We start from the raw sequence: 19,063 nt of genomic DNA, 5'->3' as shown, positions 1-19,063 counted from the left end.
CAAAAATATATCAACCACTTTAATATTTAAATTGTAGCAGGCAATGGTAAATGGCCGAAACCATGGGGTAAATTTTTCTATCATACTGGATTTCAACCTGAACATGGAAGCTACACTTTAGGGGGAAAAGTGTCTATTTTTCCTCCAGACTTGCCTGCAAAAATTAAGGAACACCTAAGTCCACATGTATTCCCAGGTTTGCCCAATTGCGACACCAGGATATTCAGCACCTCGATGTTTGCCCGGGTCAACATGGAGCTAACTGCTTCTTTGACCCGTATCTGCATTATTTTTTGCTAACAAAATCTGACAGAGCACATCTCAAGACAAAATTTATCTTGTATAATTATCTTTTTTTGGAGAAAGACATGAACAGTACTATGAACTATGCCTATTCAATGTTTTCCTGATAAAAGAAAAATAATTTCCCAATTTATATATCAGAACAATTAATAGGGTTTATTGTTTTGCTCAGTTTCTAATCACTTGTTCATGTTGTAATCTAGAATTAGGTTAATCCGCAGAGTTTTCATTTTTCTTTTACAGAGGAGCAGATCTTTTCATGCACCTCCTTTGTCAATGAAGTTCAGACTGACATCTTTTTTTCAGACACATGGCCACCGACCGTCTGTTCCTACAGCCACATATCTTGCTGAAACGCCTCCACTAGTGGCATTGCTATAGTTGGTCCATTTCTTCTCCTTTTTCATGTTCATCATGCTCTAAAAGTACAGAAAGTATACATGTCAGGTATCTGAACAAATTTAGCAGGAGTTATGGTTTTGAATTGTTTTAGCCATTTTAACCACAAAATGGATTTGGAGGGGGAAAAAATAAAATAATTGTGAATTGAGACAATTTTTAAAAAATGCTAAGGCAATACTGTACATAGCTTGTGAGCTCTGCTAATGAGCTAGCTTTGATTTTGTTCCCTCAGACTGCAAATAATACACAATTTGTTATTTGTCTCAATCAAAAGATAGCACATGTGCACTGGATTAAAGTCTTATTCTCCTTTTTAAACTGTGAACAGCAAAATAGAATATAGCGACTAGTAGGGATACTTTTTGAAAGAGGATTTTGTACAGACAAAGAGAAAACTGCAAAGGCTTTCATAGAGACAGGTCAAAATTGCTGGATATCACTGACAACCAACTGTTGTGGGAAGGCTATTTTGTGTTATTACATGGAAATAGAATGGATTGAGTAAAGTGGTTGTGATTATAATTGGTGTACAGTATGATCACCTTACTGTTAAATAAGTAGTTTAATAATTTATACCTAGGCCTCATCACACCATGTATTGGTTCGGTCCCATGTTTGGAGGATCATAGAAGTTCACATGCAGAAAACACAAATATCCAGTCCAGGCCATAAGAGGTTTATGCTAACTCACAAATGAGATAGGTGGCAGTGTAAGTCAACTCCTGTAAAAATAATGTTACACAGAGCACTTAACAGAGTGACTGTTGCCATTGTACCTGACAAGGTATCTCTAGAAAACCAACAATGCCAGAAGTATCCAATTTCATGGAGTTGAAGTTTCTTTGACCTGATTTGTGCAGCAGCTCCAGTGGCTAGTTTTAATAATGGTGTTTAGTTTTGAACTAAATTAATCAACTTCAATTATGCACATGAAGGTGCAGCTTGCATGGATAGTCATCATGAATATATTAGAACATAGAACATAGAACAGTACAGCACAGAACAGGCCCTTCGGCCTTCGATGTTGTGCCGAGCAATGATCACCCTACTCAAACCCACGTATCCACCCTATACCCGTAACCCAACAACCCCTCCCCCCCTTAACCTTACTTTTTAGGACACTACGGGCAATTTAGCATGGCCAATCCACCTAACCCGCACATCTTTGGACTGTGGGAGGAAACCGGAGCACCCGGAGGAAACCCACGCACACACGGGGAGGACGTGCAGACTCCGCACAGACAGTGACCCAGCCGGGAACCGAACCTGGGACCCTGGAGCTGTGAAGCATTTATGCTAACCACCATGCTACCGTGCTGCCCTTATTATTACCTTCAGACTAGAATAACTGGTACAGTACGCACTGGAGTTTTCTCTGTCAAGACTTCTACTCAATATACAAAAGTGTTAATTAAAATTTCCACCCATAAATCGCATTTGCATTGTTGTATAAATTTACAATGCAGTTACAATGCACTGTTTTCATGAACTTGTTTTTTGTTGTAAATAATTTATAAGAGTTCCATAATGTTATGCCCACCTGGAGAAAACAACCTGCTTTGGTTGTTTTTATCAAATAATTAGAAGTGTCATTGCAGTGATCATGGGCAAGTCATACAGAGGGCTCACAATTATGCTGCAACGACAGAGGAAAGGGCATTATACTGGTGCATATAATTTACTTAGTGGCATTTGAGCAATGAGACAGTGACAAAACTTGCACAAGAAGGTTGTGGCTTAGGTTTGCTTTTGCATAAGCATAAACACCCTTTCAGAAAAATAGATTACCAGAAAATCTTTTTATTTCTACAATCACAAACATTTTGGCCCTGTGGGACTTCCTATAACATTTGTTTCCAATTGTGATCAGCTCCATTCTCAAGAGTGCTAGCAAGCAGAGAGATAGCTATTAACTGCCAGCCTAGTGTGATATGTAGTTCCATGGACCATTAAGCCTAACCATTGGCAATTCAAAGTCTCTCAATTCACAAGATGCACTATGCCCAAGACTGACTGTACAAGCACACCCGCATCTTTATGAGTAGTCAAGCAAGAATTTGGAAGAGCTCCTGTCTCAAATTTCTCAGCAGAAGTCATTTTGATATGCTTAAGGGAATACATATGCCTAGTCCATTGTTACATTCTTCAAAGTAAAACTCTGCTGCACTAGGAGAAATGATAGTTAAATATAATCTTTGGTACTAAACACATACTTAATCATACAAAGCCGAGATTAAGTCTTGATCTAGACAAATATTAACTATTTGTTTTCAACATAGGGTATTATTGTGCTGTTTGCTTTCATATGGTCAGTGTCTTGCAAGATTACAAAGATGTAAAGATTTGGCACTAGACACAAGATTCAAAGGCACTTTCATGACTTTCCATAGAATTATAGTTGTCCTTTTGATCTTTGACTTCACAGAATTTGCAGCCTGTAAATTGTTTGGACATCAGTCACTACCACTGAAACTGCATGGTTACATGAATATTTTAAAATGAAGCATAGCATGCTTACTTTGCAGCAAGAGACACCCTGGTCCAAACATATTACTTGATGACAGAAGAGAAAAATTACACAAAAAACAATTAAAGTATATTTCTTCTGAAGCATGTTCAATTGGAAAGGCACCGATCTGTTTGGTTTTGGAGTTGTTCTTGACCTGGACTAATGAAAACCAAATTATTGATGTTGCAAAATAGGATTTTCACCGTTTCTCACAATGCTAAAAGCTCTCCCTAAATTCACTTACCACAGCATTTTCAAATTCCAAAAATAGTCCTTTGACCTATATTACATGAGACAACATTTTTATATCCCCAAAAGTACTACTACTCTTTTGCATCCCAATTGTTCAACGACAAGGGAGTGGAGATGGGGGTGAGGGGGATTATGGTTAAACCCAAGGAATGCAGACTTGAACAACTTTTGTGAACTGGCCGACCCGATTCTCATCTGTTCAGAAGTAGCCAGAGAATCACCTGCAGTGGCTCCTCTTCCTGCTCCCACAGTTGTTTCAGGTGCCTCCAAGATCTATCCTTGGCCCACTCCTATTTTGTATGTACATGCTGGGTCTCGGCAACATTATCCAAAAACAGTGTCAATTTTGACATGTATGTTGACAATATCCAGCTCTACCTCATGACCGCCTCCCAATCCTCCACTGTCTCTATATTGTCAGATTATTTGTTCCTCTCTCTATAATCTTCTTCAAACCTACAATCCCGTTGGACCTCTGTGCTTGCCTACTCTGATCTCCAATTCCTCCATCAACAGAGGCCATGCCTTCAGCTTCCTAGGCCCTAATGTCTAGAATCTCTCCTAAATATCTTCATCTCTTTTTTTTCTCCTTTATGTTGCTTAAAACCTGTTGCTTTGATTACGCGTTTGGTCATCTGGCCTAATATCTCCTTATGTAGCAAGGTGTCAAACTCCTGTAACGTTCGTTAGGATATTTTATTCAGTTAATTGTAAGATGTTGTTGCTTTCACATACAATATTGTACCTTCTATTTTCTGTTTAATATTCTGGTTTTGCTTTTGTTTGTGGATCAAATTGTGGTTTAAGTGATGAGCATCAACTGAAAAAGCTGAAGCAAACCCAGTGAGAAAGTGAAATGTGGGTAACTGACTTCGTGAAGCTATTAAATAAATTCAAAAAGCACGTATTTATTGCCTTTGCTTTCCTTTTTCTTTGAGATAATCTGCATGACTTTTAATTTCCTGTTTTACATGTTGCACTGGAACTTTTTTCTTTATGAAACCACACCAAAAGAATGATTACACAATGAGGCTGGTACATAATATTTCGGATGCGATCTGACTAATATTTTCACAATTTAAATTGTAACAAAAGACTTCCTTGGAAAAGACACTTGAAAGCGACTGAACACAAGTTCAAGACAAGTGAAGGAGGCACTCAGTAGAGTCTATAACTCCATCACGCTATGTTCATGAAGGTTATTACAATTACACAGCTCTTCCCTGAAGTTTTTCCCTGCCCGGGTGATGTTCTGTAACTACAAGGCTGAAAAAAATATTAAGAGCTTCTATCTCAATGGGGAGGCTTCAGGCCAATCCACATTCTACAATCTGCTCTGAAAACTTTATTCACATTTTGACAGCTGGGAAAAATTACATCACAGCAGCTGAAGCAATCAACAACATTGTAAATAAAACAACCCACAACCAACATCCTTAAGAAAAAGTCAATTCAACCTATATCCCAATACTAACGGATCCTTTCAAAATGTTCTATGATCCGAACCGTTGCCAAAACTAGTCTGTTCTTTCTTGGGCCATGCCATATCTATGTCCCATGTTTTATTGAAATCTGTCCATTAATTTTTGAGATATATTGTTTACAGCCAAACCTATCAGGGTAAAAATATTACCTCTGCTCTCCTTCAGTGGAGGAGGTAACTAAGAAAGGGAAGTGATGAAAAAAAGATTCAGGCAAATTGGTCATTATGGAGAAGGATTCACAAAGCAGGGACACAAATTAAAAACGTGGAAGCTGGGCAAAGTGGAAGGAGGTCTGAGGGAAAGCCATTGGGACTGAGATAGATTTGTGAAAAAGAGACAAGTTCATTGAGTACAACAACCTTTTTTTCTAAAATGCTTGTGCAGTCTCAAAGCAGGTTATACTTGAAATTATTTCTTCAAAGTAAAGAGCTGTCACAAACACAGGCGGCATGATAGCACAGTGGTTAACATTGTTGCTTCACAGCTCTAGGGTCCCAGGTTCGATTCCCGACTTGGGTCACTGTCTGTGCAGAACCTGTACGTTCTCACTGTGTCTGCGTGGGTTTCCTCCGGGTGCTCCGGTTTCCTCCCACAGTCCAAAGATGTGCAGGTGAGGTGGATTGGCCATGCTAAATTGCCCTTAGTGTCCAAAAAGGTTAGGTGGGGTTACGGGGATAGGGTGGAGGTGTGGGATTAAGTAGGGTGCTCTTTTCAAGGGCCGGTGCAGATTTGATGGGCCGAATGGCGTCCTTCAGCACTGTAAATTCTATGATCTATGACATCAAGATATGAGTGGTGAATTTGAACTTCAGCTATTAGTTTGAGACCAGGAGCTGCACAACTGTTTCCAACCAAATAAATACTTGCTGGTACTGCCCAATATGCCCAACTTCAAATTTTGCAGGTGTGAAAAACCAACTCCCAGCAACTAAAATTTAAATTATGGTACAGGGGTGAAAGTTTCTGCATTCTCATAATACAAATATGCTCCCAGCAAGTTCAAAAAACGTCCCAGGGATCAAATAGATTCAATTCAATATTGAGTAAACCAACTAGCTGGCCTCCCTTGCACAAAAGGCACTATTTAAAACCAGGTTATATGATTCACCGGAATAATATTCTGTGTAGTTCATCAGAGACAGGTTTTTCGAGTTCGATCAAACCCTGGTTGTATGATTAGAGACATTTTACAGCAACATTACTATTGCAGTATAAGTACACACCAAGCTCAACTTCAACATATGCCCGTGTGATTGAATGCCTACATGTTTCAGTTAACAGCTAAAGGGGAGTAAAATTTTCATCCAGTTATCCTGTTCAAAAGATGCACTAAAACATAGCTTTCAGATTTTGCAACTGGATAGCATATACAATAACTTCCCTCTTTTTATTACTACACATTACTGTTCCATAGATCAGCAGTCTTACTTTCTCTCAGCTGGTTGATAATTCGAGTGAGATTGTCAATTTTCTGCTCTTTTCTTTTCAGTTTTTGTTGGAGTACTCTGAATTTTTGCCTCTGTTCTTCATTCTTCTTTCTTTCCCATGCAAGCTTCTTTTCGAGAGTTCTCCTGATGATATCTGGGCAAGGACTCATAAAATAACTGTGATCCTGGGGAAATGTCATTCCTGAGAAATCTTGATCATCAGGAGAAGAAAACACAGTCTCAGAGGAACATTGCAGTTCTTCAGAAGCTAGGACTGGAGTCGACAGATGCACTGTTTCAGGGATAAGCACTTCTGTAGATATCCAAGTAGTTTCTTCCGATATTGTTACTCGCTCAGATGTTAGATCTGTAGATGTAAATAAACAGGGCAAAATACTAGTGGGTACTGTAGGTACACCCAATGAACTCAAGAGTGTAGTAGATGTATCCGATAGTACTTCAGGTACATTGGCTGTCCAATTGAAGGCTTCTGAACACAGAGCTGCAGCTGAATCTTGAGACTGATCCTCTGAATGAACAGTTATTAACCCACTTGAAATGGATTCCACATTTGCACCTGTTGTGCACGTTTGAGTTTCTGCACTGCAGTTAAACAGTGTGAGGACTTCTGAAGACTCTGTTTCAGGTTTCAGAGGAACTTCCAATACTTGAGAAAATTCTGCCAAATTCAGGACTGCTGCAGCTGCTAGTTGAGCTAGTCTCCCTGTATTCAGAGTCTCTGCAGTTAATGTAGACTGTAAATCTGCGATTTTTGCTGGCTCAGTTGGTTGATGAAATGCTTCATCAACTGAATCAGTTTGTGGTAGCAAATGCGACATTTGTATCTCCGAACTTCCCTTATAGTGTCCACCAGATGTTTTTGCCTTATGTAGCCTTCGGGAGCTTGTATTCTAAAAACCAATAAAATTAATGTTGAAAAAACAGATTACATTTTGTACTACATCTTACCAACTATCTGATCATTCGAATTCACCCAATTTACTTAGTGGTACAAGAAAACAAAAGGTCCATTCAAATGGCAATTTTTAGACTAAATAAAGCCGACATTTCTCCATTACTCTGTAACATATTTTTCCAAAAGGACTCCTCCAGTGATAGCCTTGATTTCAACAGTCAGTAAATGCATAACAATTCAGTATTTCCACACAAAATACTGCCTATAATTCCTCTGCGAGACTGACAGTAAATGATAGTTCAAAGTATACCACAAAGTTTGTGCTTTCGAGGACACTTCCTCAGCAGCTTTAAATTAATGCATTAATTAATGACTTTGGTAGCTATTAATTCAGTCAATTACATCTTAAATTATAATCTAAAGCAATGAAGATTTAGGTTATTTTATATGTAATGGGAAAAGTCTTCACAAAAAGTATACAATTACCCCTGCTAACAGACAACATGTTTATGAAAACATGTGATCATGAAGGGCAAAAGTGCAAGTTTTCATCCACAAGTTATCAAAACGAATTTACTAAAATAAATGTCAAGACACCATAATGATTGAAACTATACCTTGGTTTTCGGAGGTGGAAATATGGTTGGAATAGAAGAGAACTTTAAATGCCTTCTATCATTCCGTTCCTCAAAACAATCTTTTGTGAAGTGATCACTACAGAGAGTTGCTCTCGGTGACGGCATCCAGTTTTCCCGTGCTACAGCTTTCAGCCATTTTGCCATGAGATCAGGTCTTGAAATAGGAAACCTATGTCAACAAATCCAAAATAAAATAAAAGTAAGAATTCAACAAAACTTACTGAAATCACAAACATCCAAAATAGCATTTTCAGATTTTTATCTTCATTAATTTGAAATGCTGTATGATCAAAGCATCTGCTCTCCAGCTTTGGGCAAACCTGACTGCTCCATGCTGCTCAGATATCTTAAAACAAAATTAAATAAGTTCAGTCATTTAAATTCTTGTATAGAATGTTGGATTTCAACTGATAAGAATTTGGTTGCCCAGCTCTGCAGCTCTTTGTAACTTGAAGAAATACATTAATAGGTTGGGAAATACATATTAGCAAAGATGTTAAAAATCCAAAGGTTGCCTGCTGCTGGTCAGACACAATTGATGACACTGAATAAAAAAGTAACAATGAAAATAACTGCGGTAAACACTCAAAATGTTATGTAATTGTTGCTTAAACAAATGTAAGCATCTGCCAAACAAAGAAATTCCCCCCAAAAAGGTATCATACATTATATATGTTTCCTCACGTGTTGATTAAGATAGCAACCAAAAAAGCAAAGCAATTAAAGCAAAACAATTCCCATTGTTATGGGGCAGGGTTTAGAGAACCACAAAGTGTATCATGGAGTTCACCTGACCTACAACTTTTAATAGATTGTGGTATGGGGAGCACATGGCCCACTCTACAGGTGTGGTACAGCAGAAATAGAAAAGTACATTTTTTAAAGCAAAACAATGTTTATTCTATGAACTCAAGTTACCTTTGTAAAACATACATCTTAGCAACCATGAATTCAAATACATCCCCCAAAGAATACAATACTAAGTAATCCTTAAGCTGTCCTTTTAACATCCATAAGACTTAAAAAAGAACTTTTAACAGAAACACATCAGGTTAAAGTCACTACTGAGAGCAGTTGTTAGTTTTAAATCACCAAAGGATCGATTTACATTCTTTAGATTACAGAGGGAGACTCTAATACACCTTCCGGCTGTGACTGCAGCTATCCAGCTCTAAAAACGAAACTGAAACATACCTTGCAGCAAACAGCCTAAAACGAAAGTAAAAAGCTGACAGACAGCCCAGCTCCATCCACACTCTGACATCACTGATAAACACCCATTTCTTAAAAGGTACATTTCTTAAACACCCATTTTCAAAAGTTCTTAACCTTATACTCCTATAAATAGTGAAAGGACTTTTCTTCATATCAAAATGTTCAGACAGATTTTTTATGTATTCTGCGACCTCACTGTCCAAATTTTACCCTCAGGGCAGGTTTGCAAGACTGCTCCATGTGATTTCACCAAGAAGCAAAATATCTGAATCATGCCCAAAAAATAAAAAGAACAATTTTACAATATATTAAAATCCAATTTTATTTGTTGCATCCCAAAACATTGTGTCCCTGCTCAACAGAGATGCCAGTCAAGTTTGCGATTTTTATAAACTGATAGTTGTTTGTGCACAAATTACACACTAGTGGGGACTTCCGGTGGCGGCTATGAAGGAGGAGGTCGCACATTTGGTATCTGCCGCTCGGGTCGGAACTTTGGACCTTTCTCCCCGATTTCTTTTGTCGGATCTGAAGTGGAAAATTGCTGTTGGATGCAACTGTGACGAGGAATCATACATCAGTGCATGGAGAGGCAGACCAAGAGTGCTCGCAAAGGAAGAAATAGGCGAACGGAGAAGGCTTGGGCCGAGGCTGCAGCGGGAGGAAGCATGGCGGATGACCGGAGTTCTGACTCGACTACCCAGCGGTCGACGGAGCAGCTGATGCAGTTCATCCAGGAGGGCTTCGCCAAGCAGAAACAGGAATGCTTGGACCCGATTAAGGAATCGATTGCGCGGCTGGAACTTAGACTGGATGCTCAAGACCGGGCGATCCAGAAAGTGGAGAAGGCACTGACTGAGCAGGAGGCACATCAAGCTGCAGTGGAATTGGAGGTGGGGATGCTGAGAGACCAACAGAAAAGGCTCCAGGAGAAGGTGGAGCACCTAGAGAACAGGTCCCTGCAGTAGAAACTGAGAAACGTGGGTCTCCCGGAGGGATCTGAAGGAACGGACGCAGGGGCATACATAGCGGGTTTGTTCGAGAGGTTACTGGGGGAGGGGACGTTTACCTGACCCTTGGATGTGGACAGGACGCACAGAGCACTAGCGAGGAAGCCGCTTTTAGGTGAACCCCCCCCGAGAGCAATGGTGGTGAGATTCCACAGGTACCTGGACAAGGAGTGCATCCTACGGTGGGCCAGGCAGACACGGAGCTATAAATGGGAGAACAGTATATATCAGGATCTGAGCCCGGAGGTGGCCAGGAGAAGAGCAGGGTTCAATCAGATAAAATCGACCCTTTTTAAGAAGAAGGTTAAGTTTGAACTGCTGTATCCGGAAGGTCTTTAGGTCACTCACGAAGAGCAACATTTCTACTTCGAGTCGCCCGAGGAAGCGATGGACTTCGCTAGAAGGAAAGGGCTGGCAGCGGACTGAGGTGTTTGGACTGAACTTTGCTGCAGTGTTCATGTTTTAAAAAGTGTTTTGTTTTTGGATGTTACTTGTAATGCCTTCTGTTTCGATTTGGGGCCTGCGGAAGAGCTGCGCGAGTTAAAATTTGCATTTGCACTGATGGGAGATGGAGGTGTGAATGTTGGATCTTCTGTTTGATTTTTTTTTTGTGTTTCTTTTGGGCAATTGGGTTGGGATTGATTTTGTTTGTGTCCGAGCCCGGGGGGTGGGGTGGGGGGGGGGGGGGGGACCACAACAATAGGTGGGGAAATGTCTGGTGCCATGGGTGGGCGCCACCAAGCTACCTGGGCGGGCTAGCTCACGGATGCGCAGTTGGGGGGGGGGGGGGTGAGCAGATGTTATGCTTGTTGAAGGGGGCTGTGTGTATAGTGCTGTTACTGGGGGGGAGGGAGTGGGGGGGGGAATGTTCTGCTGACGGGGAGTGACTTTTGCTGTGGGACAATAGGGAGGTCGGAGACGGAGGCTGCCTGGACGCGGGCCTGTGGATGTGTGCGGCTGGAGACTGGCCCAAGAAAGGTGATGCCTAAGACCAGATCAGATTAAGGAAGGGATGGGTCGGGCAGATCTTCTACTCGGGGCTGGACTCTAAGACTAGAGGGGAAGCGATTCTGATTAATAAGCGAGTGTCATTCGAGGCGGGAAGAATAGTTGCGGATGTGGGGGGTGGGTACATCATGGTCAGCGTGAAGCTGGAGGGGCTGCCGGAGGTACTCGTGAATGTGTACGCGCCAAATTGGGATGATGTGGAGTTCATAAGGAGGATGTTGGGGAAGATCCCGGACCTGGATTTTCATAAGCCGGTCATGGGGGGACTTCAACACAGTCATTAACCCAGGGCTAGACCGGTCTAGCTGAAGGACAGGCAGGGTGCCAGCAATGGAAACGATCCAAAGGGGTTTATGGAGCAGATGAGGGAGGGGGGGTGGACCCATGGCTATTTGGGCGGCCGAGAGTGAAGGAGTTTTCCTCTACTCGCACGTGAATAAAGTGTACTCCCGGATTGAGTTTTTATCCTGAATAGGGCTTTACTGACAGGGGTAGTGGACACTGAGCATTCAGCGATCAAGATCTCGGATCATGCCCCCCACTGGGTTGACCTACAGGCGGATCCTGTGGACATAGCCGCAGAATCGGAGAATCCAGCCCTGGTTTCCAGGGAAACAATTGACTCAACTGATATTTCATGCACTGTAAGTAGGATGAGTTATCCAACTGACAGAAAACACGAAGCTGACAATAGTCCATAAAAACAAGAGGATTCTGCAACAATTTATCCTATAAGAGTAAATGGTGCTACTGATTGGCTGGCAGGTCAATTTTGATTGGCAAGCATGTCAATTCTAATTGGCTGAGTGATTGCTTGGAGAAAACAGCATGGAATTATGGGCTCCCCAACTTCCCGGGTAATTAAATAAAGGCCCACGACTTGAACATATTCCTTTTGTCATATCCTCTGTATGAATGTATATCACATGTTACTTATAGCAAGTGTAAATTAACCACATGTTGCACTTGACTGTTTATCTTAAATTAGTTGTTAGTGTAGCTACTGACGTACTCAGGATTGGTCTACAAGTGCTGCCCAATCATGGAATAAGCTCTAAGTGCAGACTTTTGGATGGCTTTGGTTGAGTATAGTCTGTACTAATTTAACATAATCAATTGAGCTCATAATGTGACTCATTTATGTCATGATACCCTGGGCTAGTGCACAGTCAATTCCAACCCCACATTATGTCCAAAGGTGTGCAGGTTAGGGTGGTTTGGCCATGCTAAATTGCCCTTAAGTGTCCAAAAAGGTTAGGAGGGGTTATTGGGTTACGGGAATAGGGTGGAAATGAGGGTTTAATGTGGGTCGGTGCAGACTCGATGGGCCGAATGGCCTCCTTCTGCACTGTATGTTCTATGTTCCATGCCCTGGAGTCGCAACACAGGTGAAATTAGATTTTATTTAAAATACCCAAAGTCCTTGGTTGAGCCCAATGAACTACAGTAACCAGATTTGTAACTTTACATTATAAGTAACTTTATCATGTACATTATTCTAATTATACGGACAGAAAATGCAACTGACTATCTACTACCCCTTTCCCAAACCCCCCTTCCTAACTTGCCCCACTCTCTATATACACACACACTACACACGCAGACAAACAACAGGAGGAAAAAGGGTGTGGACACTGGGCTAACAAGATGGAGAATTGCTAAGACTGCAGGGAAAAGCAGTTTAGCCAAGGCAGCAGTCTGCAAAGACTCATTAGCATTTTGCAAGCAGCAAAACTAGTTTCTGGCCAGGTGGAAGATCTCAAACCAAAGGTGATAATAGCAAAACGCTTTGCATACTAATGAGGCAGTCCAGATCTAGGCACACACAATGGCAACATTTGGGTTTGAATAAGATACTTTAAGTGGAAGTCCAGACGGAGCGGCACCAGAAGTATCCACTATAGAAACCGCCCCCGCCATCAAGAAAGACCCTCACATTGGAGGAATTCAAAAGATATCGATTGGGAGTGATCCAATCGATACCTGAAGGTAAAGCCCGCCCCGAAAAGGCACGGACATTGGGGACCCCTATAAAAGATAGACCCCCACCCATGGTCCTGTCTGTTGTTTCGTGCTCCGGCTTTGACCAAGAACTCCAACCTGTATCCTGACTCCAGCCGTTGAGCACCAGCCGCCGAACCGTAAGTGCCAATACGACGCTCGCTACGCGAACCAGGCCCTCTAGACCCCCAGTGACCAGCACGCTCTCTGAAGGTTGCAGACCAAGATCGGAACGAAGGCCTCGCTCCCTGACCTTGCCTGTTCCTGTTTAGTTAAGTATTCTGATCGCTTAGTTTAGTCATAGCTTAGTCCCTTAGCGTGTGCATGCGTATTTATTATAATTGTATAATAAATATTGATCGTTTGGAACTTACTAATCGGTGTATCGTTTTATTACTTTGAACCTGACCTTGGAATATTTGTGAGGTGTCTATACGGCATCTGGCGACTCCTGAGCTGAAAATACATACATAGAGCCTAGTAGTGTTAAGCACACGGCCTTTAAACGGAGGCGTGTTAATACACTCCAATAAACGCGTATTACACACCAGTAAAATAATTCAACATTTAGTGGCGACATCCTGACGGGACACGGTTACAAGTGGTACCCCCACTCCGTCGAGGACCCTGAAATTTGAATTAGAAATCTGGTACAGAAAAAGGAAAAAAATCACAAATATTCAAGGTGTTCAAAGGAATAAACGTAATTCGGAAGTGTGTTTAGTGCATGCGTACTAATAGGGTTGTAAGGAAAACCTGAAAGCATTTTTGTTGCGACAAACTTTCGGTAGTTTTGTGAACGGAACATAGCGTAAGCCTTACCCGTTTCGTGAGACATAACCTCAACACCCCCTGTTCCAAATTTAAAGTGAGTCAGAAAAATGGCCATGCAGGCAATGGAACGCCTCATGAACCCAGAACGGTTTGTGGTCGCAGCGACCAGCAGTAGCCGAGTAGGTCAGTGTCCCATGTGGGAGCTGGAACTCCGCAAATATCTGCAAGGAAAGGGATGGCCCCTTTGGAAAGAGTTTTGTTTGAATGAGGAGACAGGTCCCGGAAGTATAGGACATACTTGGTGGGAGAACCTCTCTCAAATTCACAAGAAAAATATGAGGAAAGCACGTAAGCCGATGGCGATTGTGTCCTGTTTGGCACAATTGCGAGGCACAGAGGAGGTCGTTCAGACGCACCGGGCAGAATTAGAAGAAAGAAATAGAATGAGTAAAGTGGATGTCAGGGACATCGAAAAGGAAAACATGGATCTTAGAGGGAAGCTGGCAGAGAAAGGTAGAGAGGTAGATGATGCCAAGAGGGCACATCAGTCTTGTCTAGCCCATCTCAGCAGTTCCCAGACCCAGTACGAAAAGGCCTATCAGGACGTGCAACATGCCATCCTGATAAGAGAAGAATCAGAGAAGCAGGTAGAGGCTTTGCAGAGGCAATGCTCTGACCTTAAAGCAGCTTTGAGAGCACTCCATGCTGCCACCACAGAACAAAGACAGAGTACTGTAGACCATGCGAAATGCAGGAAGCAGATTGCAGAGCTGCAATCGCTGCTTTCAGTGCAAAATGGGTTTCAAAGCACCTTTGGAACGCAGTTAGATGAGGAGAATGCCCCAGACTGGAAAGAGTTAAGTGAGACAGCGCAGCGTTATGTTCAGGGAACATGTGCGCCAGCAGCGCAGCAGAAAAGACAAGCACCCCAACCCCCCACAGATCAGATAATTACCGTTCCAATGAATCCAGTCACCACCCAGAGAAAAGCGACCACAGAAGGCGCACCCGATATAACTTACACCACCCCCTTAACTGTAACCCAACTCAGGGACGCGTGTGAGAAGATCACTCCGTTTCTCCCCACCGCAGACCCCCACCAGTTTTTCGCAAAGGTAAAGCAACAGGCAACCATGTACGGCCTGGACGAGAGAGAGCAGGTTAAACTCACAGTTCTGAGTTTAGACCCATCGGTTGTAGCAGCCCTCCCCGACCCACAGAACGTTGGCGGAGGCACCCTAGAGGAAATGCACACCTCCATTTTAGATGCCATAGGGTATAATCGAGGTGACCCCGTAGAAGGACTTAATAAGTGCCGACAGAAGAAAACCGAGCACCCCACAGCATTCGCCGGAAGGCTGTGGATCCATTTTAACGCAGTATTTGGCGATTTAAATAGAGCCCATTTGAACCGTGAAAATATGGTTAAATGGACGCGCACCATAATTTCTCATGCAACAGAAGCAGGACAGAGCGCTTGCAACAGCTATGACCCCTCAGAGGAAGCCCATAATGAGAAGTGGGTCCTGAAAAGATTGTCCCGCGCTTGGGAGCAATCAGTTCAGGGCAAGAGTAAAGTGAAATCCCCAGAAGCGGCTCAGGCTGCAGCAGACATACAGGCAGTGAGAGAGCACCAAAACCCCGCGTGGGTGAATGAAGGAAAGAGCAGCCCTCCACAGAAGTCGCAGGAATGCTACAACTGTGGCCAGTTAGGACATTGGGCTAAGGAATGTAAAGCACCCCAGAGATCACAGAGAGGCCAGCAGACAGGCACTCTGAACCGGAATAAAGCCAAACCGATCCATAGTATAGGGATCCAGTCAGGACAGACCAATGTGGACGGAACGGACTGACGGTGTTCGGGCTCCCCCACTTGGGTCTGTGACACACTATGGGATCAATCCGGAAGACCGGTAGTCACGGCAAAGTTAAGAGGGAAGCCCATAGAGTTACTTTGGGACACAGGAGGGTCCCGCACCACGATTAACTCCACCACCACGGCACAAGCAGACACGTGGCCGACCACCTCCACCATCACACTTAGCGGGTTCACAGGACACTCGCAGCAGGGACATATCACAGCACCCGTAGCAATCCAGCTAGGGAACATTTCCACCAAACACCCCGTTGTTCTAGTAAATCTTCCCCGGACAGCAGAACACATCCTAGGGATAGATTTTATGAATGCCCATAGCCTGTCGTTCGACCCAGTGAACCAGTGTGTCTGGCGAATGGCAAGATCGGACAGAGCACCCGCCACCCTCACAGTAGGAGACTACGCTAATCGGATTAACGCAGTAGGAGAATACTCATTTGACTTGACTACACTAAACACGGACAGACAAGTTAAGGCAGTATTAAACAAACATAGGACAGCATTTGCCAGTCACCGGCACGACTGTGGCAGAATGACTGGACAAATTCACGTTACCGGACCTGACCCCAGACCACAGAAGCAGTACAGATTTCCCCTAGAAGCAGAGGGAGAAATAGCGAAGGTAATAGGTAGCTTATTGGAGCAAGGTGTGCTTAGAACAGTAGCCTCGACCAATAATGCCCCTATTTGGCCAGTGAGAAAGCCCGACGGATCATGGCGTCTGACCATTGATTATCGGGAACTCAATAAAGTAACCCCAGCAGTAGCCCCCACGGTAGCAACAAGTCCCGAGACCATGCTCAAGCAGGGACTCAACTCCAAATATTTCACGGTTTTGGACATTAGCAATGGCTTCTGGTCAATCCCATTGGCAAAGGCGTGCCAGTACAAATTTGCCTTCACTTTTAAAACACAACAGTATACGTGGACATGCCTTCCACAAGGATTCCACAATTCCCCCTCCATTTTCCACCGACAGCTGGCGAATGGTTTAGAAAAATTTTCCCGCCCCGAATGTCTGGTACAGTATGTAGACGACCTACTACTGCAGACAGACACAAAGGCAGAGCACATTACGCTTCTGGCCGAGCTCCTGGAACTTTTAACCTCAATTGGCTGTAAAGTTAACCCAAGAAAGGCCCAGATTTTGGAAAATAAAGTGATGTATTTGGGTACAATCATCACGCACGGCAAACGCGAGATCGAATTCAAAAGAATTGATTCGATTGTCAAATTGCCCCTTCCCCAGAATGTTTCAGCCCTCCGGTCGTTCTTAGGACTGGTTGGTTATTGTCGGAACCACATCGACGGATTCGCGACAAAAGCCGCCCCACTCTCAGACCTCCTTAAGAAAGGAGCCCCCTGGGAATGGCTTCCGCAGCATACAGAGGCTGTGGAAGAGTTAAAGAAAGCCCTTAGCGCAGCACCCGCGCTACAAGTCCCAGACCAACTTTCCCCCTATGCAATAGAGGTAGCGAGCACAGATCTGACCCTCTCGGCCGTGTTACTTCAGGAACGGCACGAGCAGCTAAGACCAGTGGCTTATGCCTCCCGACTGTTAAACCCAGTTGAACAAGGATTTTCAGCCTGCGAGAGGCACCTCCTTGCTGTCTTCTGGGCAGTGCAATATTTTTCTTACATTACCGGACTCAACCCCACCACCATTTTGACCGAGCACACCCCCACACAGTTACTCCTAGACGGTCGACTGAAGGACGGTTCAGTTAGCCAGATTAGGGCAGCTAGGTGGACACTACTCTTACAAGGACGGGACATTACAGTAAAACGGACCCGCACACACACATTTTTAGCCGACAACCTCCAATACCCAGGACAGCCCCATGAATGTGAAATTGTAGCCCCCTTACATAACACAGGACCCTTTATAGCGAAGACACCCCCCAGGAAGATAGGGAATCCCAGACAAAGCCCCCAACACACAGACACGTGTGGACCACTACGGATATACGTAGACGGTTCATCCACGGTTTTAGAAGGTGAGCGTATCACAGGATGCGGCATCTATGTCGAGGACGCGCAGGGGCGCGCTCTCGAAGAGATAGCTTTAAAATTACCAGGACACTTAGGCGCGCAGGCAGCAGAGCTCGCGGCCATAGCTTATATAGTGGACCACCCCGATTCTTTCCCCAGCCCAGCGGACATATATTCGGACAGTCTATATGTCTGCAATAGTTTAACGGATTTTCTACCCCTGTGGAGGACACGAGGTTTTGTCTCCGCAGATGGGAAACCCTTCCATCAGCCCCTTTACTCCAACACATTTTAGAGAAAGCGAAGGACAGGACCTTCGGCATTATCAAAGTAAGAAGCCACCATAGGTCATCCCCCCCTGGGAATGTAAAAGCCGACGCACTGGCTAAGGCAGGTTCCAGGCGAGGACACTTGTGGACACCCCCAGCTAGCGCACCAGCTAGCGCCCCTGTGAGCACAGTTCAAGTCTCACAGACCAATATTAAGGATTTAGTAGAGGCACAGAAGCAGGATGAGGATCTCAGGGAGATTTTCAAAGGCAACTTTGTGCCACAGTATGACAAATTCAGACACGCACTGACCACACATGAGGGTGTGATCATAAAGGATCAGCTTTATGTGGTCCCGCAGCAGGACAGGAATGAAATGATTGCTTTGTTCCATGATGGACACGGGCATCAAGGGATCGACGCAACCACGAGGCACCTCAGGCAGCTCTGTTGGTGGCCTAACCTAAGGACAGATGTAAGTCACTACATCGAGAATTGCCTTATTTGCGCCCAGAATAACCCGGAGAGGTATTCTAAAAAGGCACAACTTCGGCATACTCGACCAGTTAATGGCCCCTGGACAAACCTCCAGATCGACTTTATAGGACCATTGCCCCCTTGTAGGAATGGCTATAAATACGTTCTGGTGGTCATCGATACCTTTACCAAATGGGTAGAGGCATTCCCCTCTAGAACGAATACAGCTAAGACAGCTGCAAAGATCCTGACCCACCACATCTTCACGAGATGGGGTTTACCCCGAAGCATTGATTCGGACCAGGGATCTCACTTCACAGGACGGGTCATGAAGAACGTCCTGACAATATTTGGCATAAAACAAAACTTTCATATTGCGTATCACCCACAGTCCAGCGGGATTGTAGAGCGCATGAATCGGACCCTAAAATCCACACTTCGAAAAATGGTTCAGGAGAACAACTCCACATGGGATTCAGTGCTCCCATTTGCACTCATGTTCATCAGAAA

General features: G+C 43.7%; 1 protein-coding gene across 3 annotated transcripts in view; it reads right to left on the bottom strand.

Moving 5' to 3' along the window:
* Positions 1–432: 432 nt before the first annotated feature.
* The window catches only part of LOC119976736 (THAP domain-containing protein 5-like), a 37,091-nt gene continuing 18,460 nt past the window's right edge, over positions 433–19,063 (bottom strand). For 2 of the 3 annotated variants that reach the window (XM_038817464.1, XM_038817463.1), the window contains 3 exons: positions 7,911–8,100; positions 6,379–7,288; positions 433–722 (listed from right to left, as the gene is read on the bottom strand). In XM_038817464.1, the coding sequence (XP_038673392.1) occupies positions 679–722; positions 6,379–7,288; positions 7,911–8,100 (1,144 nt within the window). In that variant the 3' untranslated portion in view covers positions 433–678. Of the gene's footprint in view, positions 723–1,281; positions 1,428–6,378; positions 7,289–7,910; positions 8,101–19,063 lie in introns of all 3 variants that reach the window. The other variant, XR_005462985.1, reaches the window with a different exon arrangement.

Source organism: Scyliorhinus canicula, chromosome 13 (genome assembly GCF_902713615.1).
Source record: "Scyliorhinus canicula chromosome 13, sScyCan1.1, whole genome shotgun sequence".
In the NCBI taxonomy this organism is placed as follows: domain Eukaryota; kingdom Metazoa; phylum Chordata; class Chondrichthyes; order Carcharhiniformes; family Scyliorhinidae; genus Scyliorhinus; species Scyliorhinus canicula.
This window is presented reverse-complemented; position numbering and strand designations above follow the sequence as displayed.